Source organism: Castanea sativa, chromosome 12 (assembly GCF_040712315.1).
Source record: "Castanea sativa cultivar Marrone di Chiusa Pesio chromosome 12, ASM4071231v1".
Classification (NCBI taxonomy): Eukaryota; Viridiplantae; Streptophyta; class Magnoliopsida; order Fagales; family Fagaceae; genus Castanea; species Castanea sativa.
In genome coordinates, this window is record NC_134024.1 from 21,857,097 (window position 1) to 21,875,535 (window position 18,439).

Below are 18,439 nucleotides of genomic sequence, written 5' to 3' on the forward strand. Positions count from 1 at the left end.
TAATTTTATTATATTTTCCCACTTTCGGGTTTGGAACTAGTTAGACATAAACTCATGTGAAGGGTGGATTATTCTTACATGAAAAGAGTCCAAACCCATGGAATGACTCCAATAAGGGTCGAATGCTAACAGCCATATAGTCCAACTAATTGACACATTCAAGTATTTTTAACAGAGATATCCAAAGTTTAAATTTCCCCACTTCTAACTATTTATAAATAAAAAAATAAAAAGTACTAAGGATTGGAATCCATCCAAATAGCCCACAAAATCACAGCCCTTTAAAACTTTAAAGGCATAGGCCCATTATCTCTATGACCTGCAAACCGCAACATGGCACAGCGCAAGAATGAACTGAGCATATAATTTGACTGTTTTGGGACCTTCACAATGGGGGAATCTAGTCAGTGCCCATACAAGATTTGTCCTTTCAAAATCTCATATTAAGAAGGCACCTTTCAAGGAAAGATTATTCTGTACACTCAGTGTAATAGTGTAACATGCCTCATTGCCTCGCTCACAAATAAGGGGTGTGGCTCATGTGCGGAATCTACAGGTGAGACTTTAGATGAGAGGAAGGCGTAATCTACCCAATGCACTAAATAATTTCACCTTGCAGAGATGATGGGACAAGATATGCTTACAGGCTGCAGAAGCAGAATTCTACCAAGCCAGTGGTGCTACTAGCAGCAGTTGGCAAATTACAGCATCCATTAACTAGTACAGTTTTATTATTATTATTCTTATTATTATTGGTGTAACCAGGACAGGAATTCAACTATAACTAAGCTGGTGATTCTTGTCATTTTTCTCTAGTTCAAACTTCAAAGAACATTTTTGTAGCAAGTATAAAAGCTGTCTAGAAACAAGAAAATATTCATCAAAAAGCAAAAAAAGAAAGAAATGAAAGCCTGTAAGTTAACACCCAGAGGTAACTTTGTTCTTCTGTCTGCAAAATTCTCTCAATAGGCCAAGAAAGATCAACTTCAAGCAGGAAGCTTAAGCTTCTCACGGTTCTTCCAGCTGAACACAAATCATATAAGTTAGTAAGAAAGTAACCTACAGAAGCCAGTTTTTCCAAGTTTGTTTCTATGTAACTGACTGTTACCGACTTATTTCCCAGCAGGGAGGAAAAGAAATAGTAGCGAGCGTTACAAACTTATTTAGCAGCATAAGAATGGAAAGTACCTCTTGATATAGTAGTAGAAAAAGTCGGCATAAAGAGCTGTCTGAATGAAGCCCGAAACCCAAGCTGTGTTTAGCATTTGACAAGAGCTCATTAAGAAAATATTACTATAAAATGAGCTGCACTATAATTAAAATGCAAGCAAAGCCAAACTTACGTATCCAGCGTATTTGGTGAATCTCCATAAAGAAGCGGTAAACCCAATTGAGGAGATATAAAACTCGGTAAACACTGCAAGATTATTTGACAGAAAATATCACCAAACAAAACCATATGCATGGCAATCAAGTATAACGCAAGCCATATTTACTACTTTCAATCCAAGATAATTCAGTTAATATGTGACATAAAAGTTTGGCCAAAAGTCATATAGCTTCATTTATTTAGCGGTCCCTCCATCTTTCAAAAAACTAAATATTCACATACAACATATTAAGTTTGACTATTTCATTTATTGAAATCACTGTGCAAAAGTGTTCAGAAACCAAGCAAAATAAATTTATTAATTTGGTACATCTGTACAATGCTACCAAATACTTTGAAAATGCCAAGTCAGATGCAACAAATTAATTTACTATCTATAGAAATGGTTGATCAACATCATGGGAGTGACATCAAGGCATATGAGGACAATGTAATCTTTACCATATTGAGATTCTCAAAATGAATTTAATAGATTTCTCTATTTCCTAAAAAAAATTCAAAAATTTTTTTGAAGTCCATAACTGATCATTAAAAGTCGTATTCATCCACCAACAGCCATGTAGCAATGTCGAATATTTATTTTGCCACACTATGGAAGTTAAGAAAATAGAGTTCTATAAGCTCTTTCACCCGAATAAAAAAGTTATGAATTATGGTTATGACCACAAATAGCATGCTTGGGGATGCATGCAACTTTGACTCCATCAGAACATGTCGTATATGTAAGAAACTAGTGAATCAATCTTCCATAGACTAAAAAGCATTGGAATAGCAGCACTAGTAGAGAAAGTCCTTATTTTCCATAGCTGTTAGCAAAGAAGACTAAAATTAAAGATGTTTCTTGTATGTGTTATTAGGTTCTAGCAGATAAAGGTAATCTACATACTAACAGCTATTTAGATGCTTGAGATAACTGCCAGGGACTTATTGCTAAAAGCATAATCATTCTTGTCCCAATATAAATTTCAAGTGTCATTTTCTAACCATTCATGATACCAGTTTCAATCCCCAAAATAATACCACCAGAAATCTTCTTCACCATCATCAAACAACCAAAAGAGCAGCACTATGGGGACCATACTAACATGAAGCCAGTAATACTTCTAGAGCTGACCACCATCACCTCCACCACTAGTTTCCCAATAAAACCAACACAGCCATCATATATCTCTCTATATAATAGCACCAACACTGCTGCTTCCCCAGTCATTCTAACCGTGATAATCCACATCCTCAACAGCATGGTGACCACCCCCTCTAACTCCACTATTGACAAAGAACATAACTATGTCAACCCAAATGACTCAACTGAGTTCTCCAGCCACCACAATAGCAGAAATACAAATATACTACACTAATTATTCATGAAATTGAAGACACTATAAACATCATTAAAATAATGATTTGAGGAACAATCTTACAACACCCCGAAATATTGACATAACCACAAAGAGTACTGCAACTTCCCCCAGAATGATTGTGCCATAACATTCATTTGATTTCCATAAACTTGTGCAAAATCAACATGGGTCCATCTAGTCACCACCATGAAAATTTAGAGGTGGTCCAATCAAAAATATCTTTCGCACTTTGCCTAAAAATCCCTTGAGTCCTAAAGGGGATAACTATTTTGTCATTCATTAGAAACCTTTTCATCAGGTGATTAGGACTTGGCTTCTTAGGTAGAAGAGTAGGACTGGGAAAGATATTGGGTTAAACCCCAGCCTAGTGCACCAAACAAGAGAGAGAGAGAGAGAGAGAGATCTTATATTAAATATACTTTGTCAATTTTACTAGTGCACTGAACTTATCAAATTTCTAAAGCTCCCTCCAAGTGCCATAAAAAAAAATCCCAAACTACTGTCAATTATTAAATCTCACCAGAAAATTTAATTTATTCACCATTGCGTGACAAACCAAACTTCAAAATCCTCATTTTTCTATCATTTTCCTTCTCAGAATGACCCCCATGCCGAACAATCTCTTCATCCCATTTTCCGCCAGGAACTCTGCCTTTCACCTTGTCCCTTTAAAATTATAATTCTGATAGAAATATCAAAGAGAAACATTATTCCAATACAACAACATCACAAACATATTTCTTTTAACTGGAGCTGATTTGTTTACATCGTTATCTCACAATCCTGATTGAGAGATGTAAATGCTGAAATTACAAACCCTAAAATATATCATAATAGTATTTTCAAGGGTTACAATTGCAGTCTAAACAGATAATATCACAAAATATATTTTTTCCAGGAACTTCATAGCCTACTAACCAGGTAATTAAACCTAACAAAACTATCTATTACTTACATCATGAAAATAATAAGGTTATCTGTGTGCTTATGCACAAGCATTTGGGTAGACACACACTAAAGTTGGAGAGATACTGTATAACAATATAAAACATAAAAAATAAAAATAAAAAGTCAGTGTATGTAGAATGACAATAATTAATCCAAAGCAGAACAATATGATATTTGATTAAACTAAATTCAATCAAAGCAGCAAGGCCAATAGGACAGAAAGAATGTAGCCCAGCTTCTACGAAATAATAAAGGTGGCATACCCAAGAAGAAATACGTAATCCCCCGTTAAGGTGTCAATGTTCCTTGACCTTTGTAGTAATACCAATTGCGGTAAGATTGCTACAGCTTCAAGGTATAGCGAAAATGACCACAGAACCTCCAAATTAAGTCAAGTTTCCATCAGAAATTATATTCAATTTACAGAGAAGGTAATATAAAATCTAATAGATTCATTTAATTAAGAACCAGAATAGATTTAACAAAGTAGAAATACCATAAATGATTAGTAACAACATGAAAGGTGTGTGATTGTTATATAGTTTTAATATCATTTACTTATTCAAAAAAAATAAACAATTTGTAGGTCAATCAAACATTTCTGAAGCAAGAAAGAAAAGACAAACACATTCATAAGCTATATAACTGCTTGTGGCTGCAGCCCCTGACTAGAAAATTTCTCAATAATAATTAGGTTGAAGAAACTTTTTCTTAAAACAAAACCTAAATGAGCCAATGAGCTCTAGCTCAACGTCGCTTCTTTCTCTTGTAAGAGCAAGGTAGAAGATGAGATTACTAATAATACTAAGAATAATAAACCAAACCCATATGATTGTAAAGTAGCTTTCCTCCCTTGATGTTGTTGCATGAGATGGTTTAAGCCTCTTACAAGAGCAAACATCACAGCCGTTAGCCCCTTACCTTGAAATTGTAACATTCTTTATGGTAACTCATGGAACCTGCTTCATTTGATGATATTTTGTGAACTGAATATTTATATTCGTTTTTTTTTTTTTGTTGGAGTTTATAATTATTTCCCCTTTATTTATATCCAAACACTGCCACCAGGTTAGGTATAATTTTTATGATGATAAGGTTAGAACTAGAGCCTACTTATACTTTAATTATATGATACAGGGGTGACTATATTTTCTAAAACCAGATGAACTTTAATGCCTTACTTGTGCTTATTTAGGTACATTACTTTTCCTGCCTAGTGCCTTATTCTGTTTAAACTTTAATGTTCTACCACTCTGACCACAGAGTTGTGTAAGAAACTGTTGAAGGAAAAAGGAAGCCATCTTTCATTCCAATGAATAGTGTTACATAAGAGATCATTCTTTCCCAATAAGGGACATATTGGAGCTATTTTATAGAAAAATTTTGTAAAAAGTTACCAACTTCTCCTAAAGAAGAGAAATGGGAGAGAAATTTCTTTGGGGGTATTGAAAAAAATTTGTGCTTCACAGTGTGGAGTGAAATTGTTTATTCGGTTAAAATGCTATCAGTCATCTCATTTTCCTATATTCAAGAAAAAACATTATAAGATCTGTGGGTCAGTCTAACTTTTTTAAAAATATTGACTCAATCTACATAATTGCACTTGCGCTCTCATCAAATTTTCATGGCAGGGCCTTGAAACCACAGTTGTTATTTGTTGCATTCTATCTAGAAAATTTAACCATGTATATGTCTTCTTTTTCTTTTAAACCATGTAGGAGTGCTAGAAAGAAACTAATTTGATGATTCCCATATCTGGAGAAACACTTTGACTAACTGTATAATACTATTTTCCTGATGGATGTCTTTCCCAATCTTAAATCATTTCTGTGAATGTGGTCTGGTAAGGCAGTTTTTTCAACACATTTTAAGCATACTAATCCTCTGATATTCAAATGTGGCCTCTATAATTGAAAAGCAAATATTTAGTTGCTAGTTGCTGAAAGAAGAACTATAACACTAAAATGTCATATTTCAAATAACAAAGAAAGGTCAGACCCAAGTTGTGGGTTAAAGCACCATGTTTGACCTTAGTTCAAAGGTCAACAAGTCTTGACAATTATTTGTAGCATATGCTATCAAAGCAACAAATCACAGATTTGAGTCCAAGAATCAGCCTCTCCAAGAAATTGGAGGTAAGGCTATCTACCACGATCTCTCTCAAACTCTACACGAAAGTGGGAGCTTTATGCATTGGGTACATCCTTTTTTTTTTTTTTTAAATTGTTATCAAATAATAGTTGATATATGATCCTCTTTAGGTAAGTTTCTTCATCAAAAAAAAAAAATTTAAATCAAAGAAAAAAGAAACCAAAAAAATAAAGACAAAATTTTCCTTACCTCAACTACAGTAAAATCAAGGTGGACGAAAAGAGCCAGCACAAAGCATGGGAGTATAAGAAAGTAATGTCTAAAGGTATCTTCATTCTTGCTGTATGTTTGCTTCACTACTTTGTGGTACCTCATATACCAAACAATACCAATGGAAGTTCCAACAAAGACTAGCTTCATCACAATTTGATAGAGAGAGTTATACATTGTGAACAAGTCTAGGTAACGAGTGAGAAACACTATGACATACAGTTCTTGAGTCTTAAGCGAAATTCCTGGGGCAAGTAAAAAGTAATGTAAGACTTAAGAGAGACAAAAGAATATTCACATAAATGAAAGTTCAAAAATTTTGTAAATCTATATGTTTTTAAAAAAGAGGAAAATTTATATTTGTGCCTCTTGCTTGCATTAAGATCCCACCAAGTCACAGAATCCCTTAACCAGGTTCCCTGGATTGAAGCATATATGTAAGAATGTAAATTGCAAGTTGTTCATCTATTTCAAGTCCTGATTTCTGAAGGATAAATCCCATAGAATTACAATTATGCAACCTTATCTTCCTCTCATTTATACACCATCTCAGTCCTGTTCCAAAAAGGTCACCTAGAACCAGACAATATTCAGCCAGTATAAAATCCAAAAACTCCTGAGCAGTACTGAAAAGTTCTATCTATAAGTTATTTATAATTTTGGGGATTTTAGTCAACAATAAAGAATCTTAATACCTGATGCATTTTTTTTACTAATAAAAGAATAGAATTTCATCAAACCTCAATGATAGCATCAAGAACAAAATAAAAGAACATCATGAGCAACAAGAAGTATGGCTTTCAATATACATGTTTTTGAAGCCATACATGCATAAATATTTCAATGCTAACAAACTATTGAGCATTAATTAATGGAAGAACTTTTGGAATCTCTTGTCAAAACAATTGTATTTACAAATACGAAATGTTCATGAAGTCCACCACTATTCCCCACAGCAGTAGTAATTAAGAATAATAGAATAGAAGAACAGGAAGAACAATTTGAAAACAAATATTTAGTTATTCAGGGGAAAAGGAATTTTATAGTTCCAAAAAAGTTAATATGTGAAACTAGCAACAAACTACCAAGAGCTAATTAAAACAACAAAAGGCTTCAGAAAAATTGTTACTTAGCCTCTGTTTGGATAGAGAGGAAAAATTAAAATTATTTTACTATTTAGCTTAGTTTTACTACTATTCATAGATCCCATTGCACTTTTTGGTACTATTCATAGGTCCCACTATACTATTTCAACTAACTTTTACCTTTATTTACAGTACTTTCAGCAATAAGTTTTCAGTTTCAGCAAAATAAGCGGTATCCAAAGAAACCCTTAGTGTCTGTTTGACAAGAATATTTTTGCCAACTTATTATACTATTCAACTTATTTTTACTACTATTTATGAGTCCTACTGTACTATTTCAGCTAACTTTTACCTTTATCTACAATACTTTCAGCAAAAAGTTTTCAGTTTCAATAAAATAAACGAATTTCAAACAGACTCTTAGAGTTAGATCAAAGCTCCAAAATTGCAGGCATTCAAAATTAAAGTTCTTCAATAAAAAAAATAAAAAATAAAAAAACTTTTCATAAATAACAATCCTTTCGAGAAGTGAGTTTTGGTATCAATGTTGCATAAGTAAGACTTTTTAAATGAGTAAACTACCTACCATGAATCAAAAGTTCTAATAAAAATTAGAAATTTAGAACTATATGTGCACCAAACAACAACAATGTTGAGGGGTAAAAGAAGACTTTTTTGGTTGGTGAATATATTTATTTGAATAAATAATAGGTGAACAGCTCCCCACATAAACTATACAATGAAAAAATACAGATCGGCTCTGCCCCTCACAAATGCAATCATAAACAATTCAAACCTAGCAGAGTACAACAGAACTAAAAGTTAACAAGTATTTTTTTACGCCCAAAAAGGATTTTAATTGTCCCCTAGATACAACAGTGATCACCTTGTTATTGCGAACAATACCAAAGAGAACTCGATCAAATCCAATCCTACATACTTGATTTTGACCATATTTTCAATTGGAGAAAGTTACTATCATCATATCCACCTAAATGAATTTCTTTCATTGTCCTTAGGAAAAGAACAAGAGTGGCTATAGAAGTAGCTTTTTAATTAACTTTCAAAGTAACAACAAAAAACAACAACCAAACCTTCTCCCCAAAACTCCAAGGCCAGCTATGAATCCTCAACAAACTAATCAAGGTTAGCCACCTTTATTCTATCCTACCCAAAATCATACTCTCCATCATCTACTTAATAGGTATGTCCTTTTTTACAACTAGTAATGGTTTTTAGGTCTGCCTCTACCCTTTTTTCATTCTCATGACTTGAATCAACACACTTTTCCTCATTGATGTTTTAATCTCTTCTACGCATTATCAATCCATCTCAAACAATTCCCCTACTTTGTTCATCAATAATGGTCACCCTTATCTTTAAGGGGATTCCTTCATTTTAAATCCTATATTTACACTTATCACTTTAACATTCTCAGTTAGACTACACTCATTTTATAAACATGTTGTTTCTTAATATCTCAACACTCAATACCAAAAAGCAAAGCTGGTCGTATAATACTCTCATAAGATTTTTCCATCAACTTAATAGGTATTCTTCGATTACACAATACTCTTGATGCCCTTTTCCACTTCATCTACTCTTCTCTTATCCTACAATTCACATTCTCTTTAATCTTCCCATCTTTATTAGTTTTAATCCATGATACCAAAAGCACTCATTCTTTGGTATCTCTTGACCATAAAGTCTTACCAGGGGTGGAGCCAAGAATTTTGTTTGGGGGGAGCTTAAACTATCTTGCATTGAGTCACAATTCAAGAAAAATTCAAAATACTACATATATGTCTTTGTGCATTGGTTTAATCAATGTAATTCTTATTAGCACTTAACAAAACTAAATGACCAATTAAGTATCTTAAGTTCATTTTCCCTCCTAAGTTTCTCCTTTTCCTTTTAACAACCATAAGTCCATACCATTCAAGAAATATAATATATAAATATAACAACTATGTCTGCAAGAAGATACAATATTTTTAGGAATTAAATATAACAAAATAATTATAAGCCAATATGAAATTATAAATAAAAATACAAGATGACTTTCATATTTGGCTGAGTAGAATAGAAGCCAAAACTGAAATTCTGAACAAAGCTTATCAATTGGTTTAATAAAAAAAGGAGAAGAAGAATTTAGTACCTCTCAATATTTTGAAGTAATTTTTGCTAGTTTCAAATAAGCTCAACACTCTCTTTTTTGAGATTAAAGCATAAATTTTATTCAAATAAAAGAAAGAATGCAAAGCCAAAAGAACGGCCACAGGAAAATAGATCAGAAAAAACAGAGCAGGAAAACAGCAACAGAGAGTCACAACAGGTCAGGACAACAATATCAGCTTGCAACAGAGAACAATATAGCAGCAATTGAAAGGTAAAACTTCCACATCAAGCGGTCCGACATGTGAAGGAGTTCTAATAGTAAAAACTAACAATAAATTAGAGAAAATATTAAAAGGTAAAAAGTAAGTTTGAAAGGAACACTAACGTGGACAAGTGGGGGGTGGGGGGGTTGGGGGGCAGGGGAGGGCAAATTGTTTTTAGTGGGGGGGACAGTTCTTACAAAAATGGACCAAGTCTCCATTTTATCTACTCTAAACAATTTTAAAAACGTTTGGCCCTCCCAGTCACCAACGCAGCTCCACCCCTGAGTCTTACAACCCTTTCATCTTTGTTTCTGTTTTACTAAACTTACATTCCGTGTACTCTGCTTTAGTCCAACCAGCCCAAAAGCCTTTAGATTCTAAAGTATCTCTCTAAATTTCTTTCTTAACATTAACTCCACATCTAGTTTCATTTACTAAAACTATATCATATACAAAAAGCATATACCAAGGGAGCTCTTCTTAGTCAATTTAATGAGTCCATCCATAACCAGTGCAAAGAGTCGTACCTTGTTTGATTGGTCTCACGCGTGGGGTTTTACGATTTGTAATTCTATTTTTGAGTTCCAAGACTCACTTTAATGTTTTGCTTGATTTTTGTAATTTATTAAGATACTTTGTGTTCATCATCATGAAAATGAAGTAATCTTCTCTTTCAATAAAGATTATACTTTAAAAGAAAATTAAAAATAATAAACAGTGCAAAGAGATATGGAATAATGCTAAATTAACTTTCAAAGCGAAAAATAAATAAATAAAATTAAAAATAATAATAATAATAATAAAAGTTGCATTTTTTATAATTAAGCACCTTTTGTTAAGGTTCTAAATTTACAAATTCTAAACTAGAGTAAATGACAGAGAGAATATAAACTAACAAACTGTCTGGTTCTTCCATCAAGCAGTACTTTATGATAATTATTGTGTATGAGAAACAGGAGTGCAAAGATTCCAGGAAAATAATTATTTAATTTTATGAAAGCAAATAGCACAACTTTCCAACCAGAAAACCTACTCATTCTTCTATGAAGCCTTACCTTGTTTTATATATGTAAGTAAAGAGAAATTAAATGAAGCACTACCTTTTAAGCAACTTTCAAAAAATTTCAGACAAAAAGATTATACTTTTAGATTTTATGTCTGGATTCCAGTTGAAGTTTCAGAAATACGACTATAAATGAAACCCCCTTCATTCCTTGGAGGACTTGAAATTTGAAAAACTACCAAAATACTCTTATTCTTGATGAAAGAAATGCAGAACAAAAAATGGAGTGAAAATTTGTTCATATTCATTTCTCAAAAATACAAATCTTCCATTCTATCGTTTGCATTCTTCTAACAACCACCCAGTTTTTGAATGCATGAAAATCATATCAGCACCAAAGCGCACATGGAACTGGCACTAAAGTTTGTTTACAAAACTGGGTTACTTCTACAAAAAGTCCCAAAACTATCAGCTTCATCCATTCTTGTATTTCGTATCAAGTGCAAGCTAAAAGCTCTTTTTCAAAAAACTCTGCACTTGCAAAATTTAGGAAATTCAGAAATTTTCAGACCACAAACTACACTCGCTCTCTTATCAAGTAGTAATTCTTAAAGAAACAGTAACCCAACTGGAACCAACAAAAATGGGCACTTAAAATCAGGTAAAAAAATTTAGAAAACAAGAAATGGGCATTCAAGATTATAAGAAGGAAAATAATCTTCAATCCAAGTTGCAAAGCCAAAAGTGTTAAACTTTGCAAACAACCACCCACTATTATTTACTATAGCAGTAATTGGAACCAAATAAGGACCATACAAGAACAACAAAGCCAAGCCACATTGACTTGTAAAGGCAAAGAGAAAAAGAGAAAGAAGAGGCAATTGAGCAAAAACAAATTATGTACCAGCACAAGATTTCCTGGTGCGAATCTTGAGGAGGAGGACCACAATGCAAAGGAGATGGGTCATGTCCCCCAATAATCTGAACAAGTTCATCATTGCTGCTCACTCTCTCTCAATTCCAATGTTTTTCCCTTTCCTTTCTTTGGTTGTGGTTGTGTGGTTTGGTTTGTGAGACTCTCACAGTCTTTCTTGACTACTGTTCTTCTTTTTTTTTCTTTTTTTTCCCTCAAGTCAGTTCTGTTTACTTTCGGATTTTTTAACGTTGACCCATTGTAACGCGCGGATCTGCAGCGCGTGTCAGAGACTAAACTTGTTCTAACTAGTAACTAATCTTATACCCACGAATTTCATACCTTGCCATATCAAACGAGTCTAACGGTGATTTTTTTTTTTTTTTTTTGGAGGGTTTTTGAGGAACAGTCCAACGGTGAGTTTGACAACGACAAATGTGGCTCTTTTAGCGTTAGTAATACGTCCACGTTGTACTCTCAATTCTCAAATTTCAAAATTTATATCAAAAGCGACTCTTTTTAAGTGTCTGTTGAGCTTAGGGGTGGAGGGGTTGAGGCTCTTCCATTTTTTTGCAAAAGTTAATAATTCGAATTTATTATAATTAGAGATTTTTTTTTTTTTTTAATTATAAAAAAATGTAGGAGTGTGATGAATAAACTATTTCATTCAAAACGTAAAACACTCATCACACCTCTAGGTATTTCTGTGATTGAAAAATATAGTAATTTTAAATTATAATAGATGCAAATTATTAACCATTACAAAAAAATATATAAGAGCAATTTGAAAACTATTAGAAGAGTGGTCCTGTTTTGTAAGCAACTTTTTAGTGGGAATCAAAAATGTATCTACCTAACCAAAAAAAAAAAGTTTATATATCTATTTAGTTTAGTTTTTTTTTTGATAAACATGGGGTCTTTTTTATATATTTAATTTTAAGCCAATTTCACTCTACTCTACTCTACTCCCTCTCTCTCTCCCTCAATCCAAACGGGCAATTAGTTAACGGCATGGTCTAAGATTTTATTTTATTTTTTGAGAAGAGTCTTAGACTATGGTAGATGTTAGGACATATATGTTTCATGTTAGAAACATATGTCATCATGTATTGACTAATCCTTTGACAAAACGCACTTTACTTGTAATTGAGTAAATCTAGGATGTGTTTAATTCTTCAAGAAACAAGGTTTCAAGTTCAAGAGTTAACGCCATGCAAATCTGTCCAAGAAACAAGTAAATGAGTGTTAGATTTTAAAGCTCGACAGCTAGTATCTATCAAGGTTTAATAAGTTGTTTCAGCCCGATGCTCAACAGCTGCTCGACAGATGGGGTATCTATCGAGATTTATGAAAATTAAATTTTAAGTCCTGATCTTATTCCAATCCGTGAATAGATATTTGGGCTTTCTTTTCTTACAACCCTAAATATATATACAAGGATTGTTCTAAAGGCTGTCACAGCGGATGCACTCCCTCAATCCAAACGGGCAATTAGTTAATGGCATGGTCTAAGATTTTTTTTTTTTTTTTTTGAGAAGAGTCTTAGACTATGGTAGATGTTAAGACATTCGTGTTTCATGTTAGGAACATATGTCATAATGTATTGACTAATTCTTTGACAAAACACACTTTACTTATAATTTAGTGATCTATGATGTGTTTAATTCTTCAAGGAACAAGGTTTTAAGTTTAAGAATTAAAGTCATGCAAATTTGTTCAAGAAATAAGTGAAGAAATGCTAGATTTTAAAACTCGACAGCTAATATCTATCAAGGTTTAATAAATTGTTTCAGCCCGATGCTCAACAGCTGCTCGACAGATGGAGAATCTATCGAGATTTATGAAAATCAAATTTTAAGTTATGATCTCATTCCAATCCGTGAATAGATATTTGGGCTTTCTTTTCTCACAACCCTAAACATATATAAGGATTGTTCTAAGGGTTGTTACAACGGATGCATGTCAATACAAAAGTTTTTCACAAGCATATTGTGAACCGGAGACATATGCCATAATTCATCTTTCTATTGAATAAGCTACTGTGTTTGTACGCCGTTGGGTTTTGTGACCAAGGAGTTTCGTGATCTTCACCGTGTGATGAACTAAAAAACTTTGCAACCAACATCCTTCTCAAGTTGGTGAATAAGTCGCGTACTAAGATCCGCACATCTATTGGTTAGTCACGTAATGGGAGCCATGCATTAAAATAAGAAATTGTCACTACAGAACAAGTCCAATTGAGTATTAGGGTAAAGGTTCAACTGTAGGTTAGTATAAGGTACTGGGATTCCTTTACTTGTAACTGTTTGTTATGATAATAGTGAATTATCGGGAGTGGTGATCTTAAAATCACCCGGTGGAGTTTTTGCCTTGAAGGTTTTCCCCATTCATAAACAAATCACCATGTCAACTTTAATTTCCGCTGCATTTTATTTTAGTCGGTGATTTTTTTGTGCTACCACTTGTATTGCATGTTAATTTGATTAATTAATAAACTTGGCTAATTAATCAATTAATTCATCACAAGGGATCAATACATTCTTGGTCTATCAGTAGATTTTTTTTTTTTTTTTTTACATTATAATAGATTATTTCAATTATTAAAGTAAACCAAGCATTGAAAGATGGTCAAATTTTTTCTCTGTCCTTAAAGAAAAGGCTATTCAATTCGTGAGATTGCTTATACAAATCACAAAATTAACCAAAACCCGGAAGAAATACCAAAATTGATAGTAGAGAGTCTTAAGGATATTCAGGGTTCAAAAATCTCACTCCCTCATTGGAATTATAAAAAATAAAAATAAAAAAACCTAAATTTTACAAGTTCTTAAATAGAAGAAATTATATAGTTCTCATGGTGGACCACGTCATTTGTCCACCATTTCACTAAAAGTCTCCCACTTGTTTAAAATTGCTGAGTCACTAATCAGTTTTTGTTTTTAAAAAATTTTTAACTTAGCAATTTTAAATAAGTGGGAGTCTTTTAGTGGAAAGGTGGACCACGTCACTTGTTCACCATGAGGATCTTATAATTTCTCCTTAAATAGAAAGATGGTGCCAATAACATTGTAACTTAATTCAAATCTCTTGGTGATTTCAACGAAGACGTTCAGTGTTCAAATCTTTCACTCCTAATTATCGAATTACTAAGCCACAAAACTCCTAAAGAAAATGTTGGTCGGACGAAGGCTCCTTTTAAGCGGGATGATGGAAAATGTGAGCATATAAAACATTTGTGTTTTCTGCTCTTCTTGTTTGGTAGAGATAATGGAAAAAGTGAAATGATATAAAGGGTCTGTTTGGATATAACTGAAAATACTGTAGTAAAATAATTTTTAAATGTGTGAATAGTACCTTGGGACCCATTTTTAATGGAAAAAGTTGCTGAAAAGTGAAGTTTGTGGATCTCGTAAACAGTGCACGGGACCCACTGGTGTGCAAAAAAGTTAAAAATCACTATAAAAGAAAAAAAGAAAAAAAAAAAGGCATGAAACGCCAGCTTAGCACTGTTCATAAGCCTCTTGCACTGTTCATGGACAATGAACAGTGCAAGAGGCGTTGTCAAGGAAAAAAAGAAAAACTAAAATGCATTTTAAGCAAAACATGGACACAATAATCTATATCCAAATGCCACCAAAGTCGTTTCTCAACAAAAAAGAATGATATTGAATTAATTACTATTATGCCCTTATTATTAAAGTATAAGGATAGAAAAGTTGAGATAATCATGATATTTACCTCCCTCAAGTTTTCTCCATGTGTTTTCTCTTCATTTTGGAGAGAAACACATTTTTGTAGCCTGGAGGGGAAAAACTCCCCTAACCCCAATTTCCTTCCCTAGTTTCTTCCATATCAAACAAAAGAAAATAACATTTTCTCTCATCTTTTTCTTCTCCTATTTCCTAAAACACCTCCAACCCAACACACTTTAATGGATCTAGTCATCTCTATATATTCTCTATATATTAAGAGGATTCAAAAGGTTAATTATTGTGTTTTCAACTTACAAAAATACCCCTAATTTAATTAACATATTTTTATTCCTAAAAAATAAAAAATAAGGTTAAAACCGCAAATCAAAAAAATAAAAATTGTCTACAATCCCCACTTTCTCCTTAAATAAAATAAAAAACCATCCCACCTTCTAAAAAAAACTATCCAATGGTTTTCTATTAAAAAACACATATCCCAAGTTCTGTAAAAAAAATAAAACTACCCCACCTTCTTTTAAAAAAAAAAAAAAAAAAAAAAACTAAACTGTCACATATCACATGCAAAATAATAACAATAAATAAATAAAAACTAAACATATTTCAATGTTATTTTGGTGTTATTTTTTAGAGCTAGTCTTATCTTTTGGCCATATTAGTAGTTCTAAACCTGCAATTTTTATGGAAAAATAAGTGTATATCTCAAATTAAAATAAATGAAAAATTACAATACTAATCCAAAAAAAAAAAAAAAAGAGCCTCATCGCACATGTGCAGCATGTGTGATGAGGCTAATTTATTATTAGTGAGATTACACATGAATGAATTTTTAAGAAACTATTTGAAATAAAATAAACTACTGGGTTTAATGTACCCTAGTAATACACTATTAGAAATTATCTTAACTATCAAACTTAAGGTGGAAAGCATAAATGACAAACTTCGACACTTCATTTGGAAGTTCATAAAAAAATAAAATGGAATGGGAAATAAGCAACCTTATTTGAGAGTAACATAAAAAGAAATGAATTAAATAATTTGATGACAATATTAACATTAGGCACTTATTTTAAAATAAATGGTTGAATGTATGAGAGTATTTTGAAAGTTTTAGCGAAAATTTTATTAAACCTAATTTCATTCTCTCAGATTCCTTCCAATTTTTAGGAAGTGATAATTTAATGATTTAAGAAAATATAGAGGAATGAGGCCTAGAGATGGCAATAGGGTGGGGCGGGGCCGAAGGATGAGATCTTCATCTCTGTCCCGCATAAAGGGGAAAATTTTATTGCCCAATCTTTGCCCTTAGGGCCTTGCAAAGTCCCGCCCCACCCCATAAAACTCTACTTGTTGTTAATCTACCCCACAAATATTACAATTTTTTTTAATAAAATATGTTTCATTAATAAAAAGATACTTGAAATTAAAATTAAATCTGTCATATCAAATCAAACTAATTTTTAGCAAAAACTGTATAATATTATCCAAGTGCATGTTTAACAAAATAATATCACAACAAAAATAAAAATCTCAAAGTATAAAAAATAACAAAATAGAGGCAAAAAGCCGTGTTGGGTAAAATCAAATAAGCTAATATTAATATGTTTGTTTAAATAGTAGAGTTTTAGAATATGAAAAATTTACAATTATAACATTTATCAATGCGGAGCGGGGTCGGGGTGGGGATGGGGCGAAGCAGGCAGGGCAGGTTTAAAAAGTCTAAACATATCTTTGCTCCGCCCCGTGGTACAGGGCTAAAATCTTGCTTCATCTCCACCCTACCACCTTTGCGAGGAGGGAAAAACCCTCACAAAGAGAGGCTGGTTAAGCGAGGCAGGGCAAAATTGACATCCCTAATGAGGCCAAGAGTCTTGTAGCTTAATTGGCATTTCTCCATGCATAAAGTGCTTAAAGATCTAGGAAAAAAAGAGTTCGAGTTGCAAAATTAATAACATCTTGTAACTATTAAAAAAAAAAAACTGAGTGTTTTCTTATACCTGATTTATTTCTTCCTACTAAAATATTTGCAATACAATGTTATAGTTTTATTATACCACATTATTAGTGTAATAGTCTGCTACGTTGTGAAAGCACATTGTATGTTGAGTCACATAACACAAAACTTGACATGTAAGACTTAACTTTTATTAATACAACAAAAAATTTATGATAAATGACTTAAATAATTTAAAATAAATAATGAAACTTTTTAAGTTTATACACATTTTTCGTAATCCAATTTTGATTATAGTATTTTTTTAATATCTTTTAGTTTTTCGTATCTTCAAAAATAAAGATAATAAATTTAACTAAAAAAAAAAAGACAATACCCATTTTGTACAACCATATATCATAAGATATGACATAATAAGATATGGGTGTGGCTTGTGTCCAGTGAAAGTTTTCACTGGACACATTGGATTGGGGACACGTGTCCAAATTCTGCCGTGTCCAGTAAAAATTTTCACTGGACACAAACTCTGCCCATAAGATATAATATTTTTTTCGACATATTTATCTCCTTGAAGTGTTTAATAACGGTCGTAATTATGTTTACGTTTTATTATATTAGACCCTCGTAGGAAATATAAGCATGCAAATATTCAAAATTTAATTTTTGAATCCTGAAATATGAGTCAGGCTTTTTGAAAAATGGGAGAGAGAATGAAGGGTAGAAAGAAATAGACTGGCGATATTTGTTTAACACAGTGAGAGAGGGAAATGTGGGCGGTCAACTTGTATGAAACATATGGGGTGTTTGGTTTGTGTTTTTAAACAATAATTTTTAGTTTTTAAACAATATTACACATATTTTTACACACTTTTTCACTCACACGTATTTCCACAAATGTTTTCAAACAACAATTTTTAGTTTTTAAACACATGTACCAAACGGACACTTAATGGCTACCAATTTGTCCATTCATCCCGGCTTGTCCGTATAGCGATCTAAAACCATTAGTCAACGAACCATATTGCCATGACAAAGGGGGAAAAATATGGGGAAAGGTTGGAACACCCTATATATGCATCCATCTATGTGCATATCAAGGAATGTGAGAACACTAATAGACCTTGTCTATTTTTGAAATATCACATTTGTAAGTCTTGACTTAGTAGCATCAAAGTAACTTTGGCCAACACAACACCATCATCAACTCTGAGCTCTTTATGATCTTTATAGGTCTTCTAGATTCTAAATGAAACATGTAACAACTGATTTTGAGTATGACAAAAATATTTTAAGTTATTTATGAATTCTTTTCTCCAAATCAAATGCACTAGAG

General features: G+C 32.5%; 1 protein-coding gene across 1 annotated transcript; it reads right to left on the minus strand.

The window, feature by feature from the left end:
- Positions 1 to 773: 773 nt before the first annotated feature.
- On the minus strand, positions 774 to 11,737 carry LOC142618559 (ER lumen protein-retaining receptor B-like). Its single transcript, XM_075791506.1, has 6 exons — positions 11,434 to 11,737; positions 6,040 to 6,305; positions 3,963 to 4,078; positions 1,344 to 1,417; positions 1,189 to 1,252; positions 774 to 1,023 (listed from the first exon to the last, which is right to left on the minus strand). Exons 1-6 carry the CDS (start codon positions 11,525 to 11,527, stop codon positions 987 to 989), a joined length of 651 nt encoding a protein of 216 aa, XP_075647621.1. The 5' UTR covers positions 11,528 to 11,737; the 3' UTR covers positions 774 to 986.
- Between the last annotated feature and the right edge of the window lie 6,702 nt (positions 11,738 to 18,439).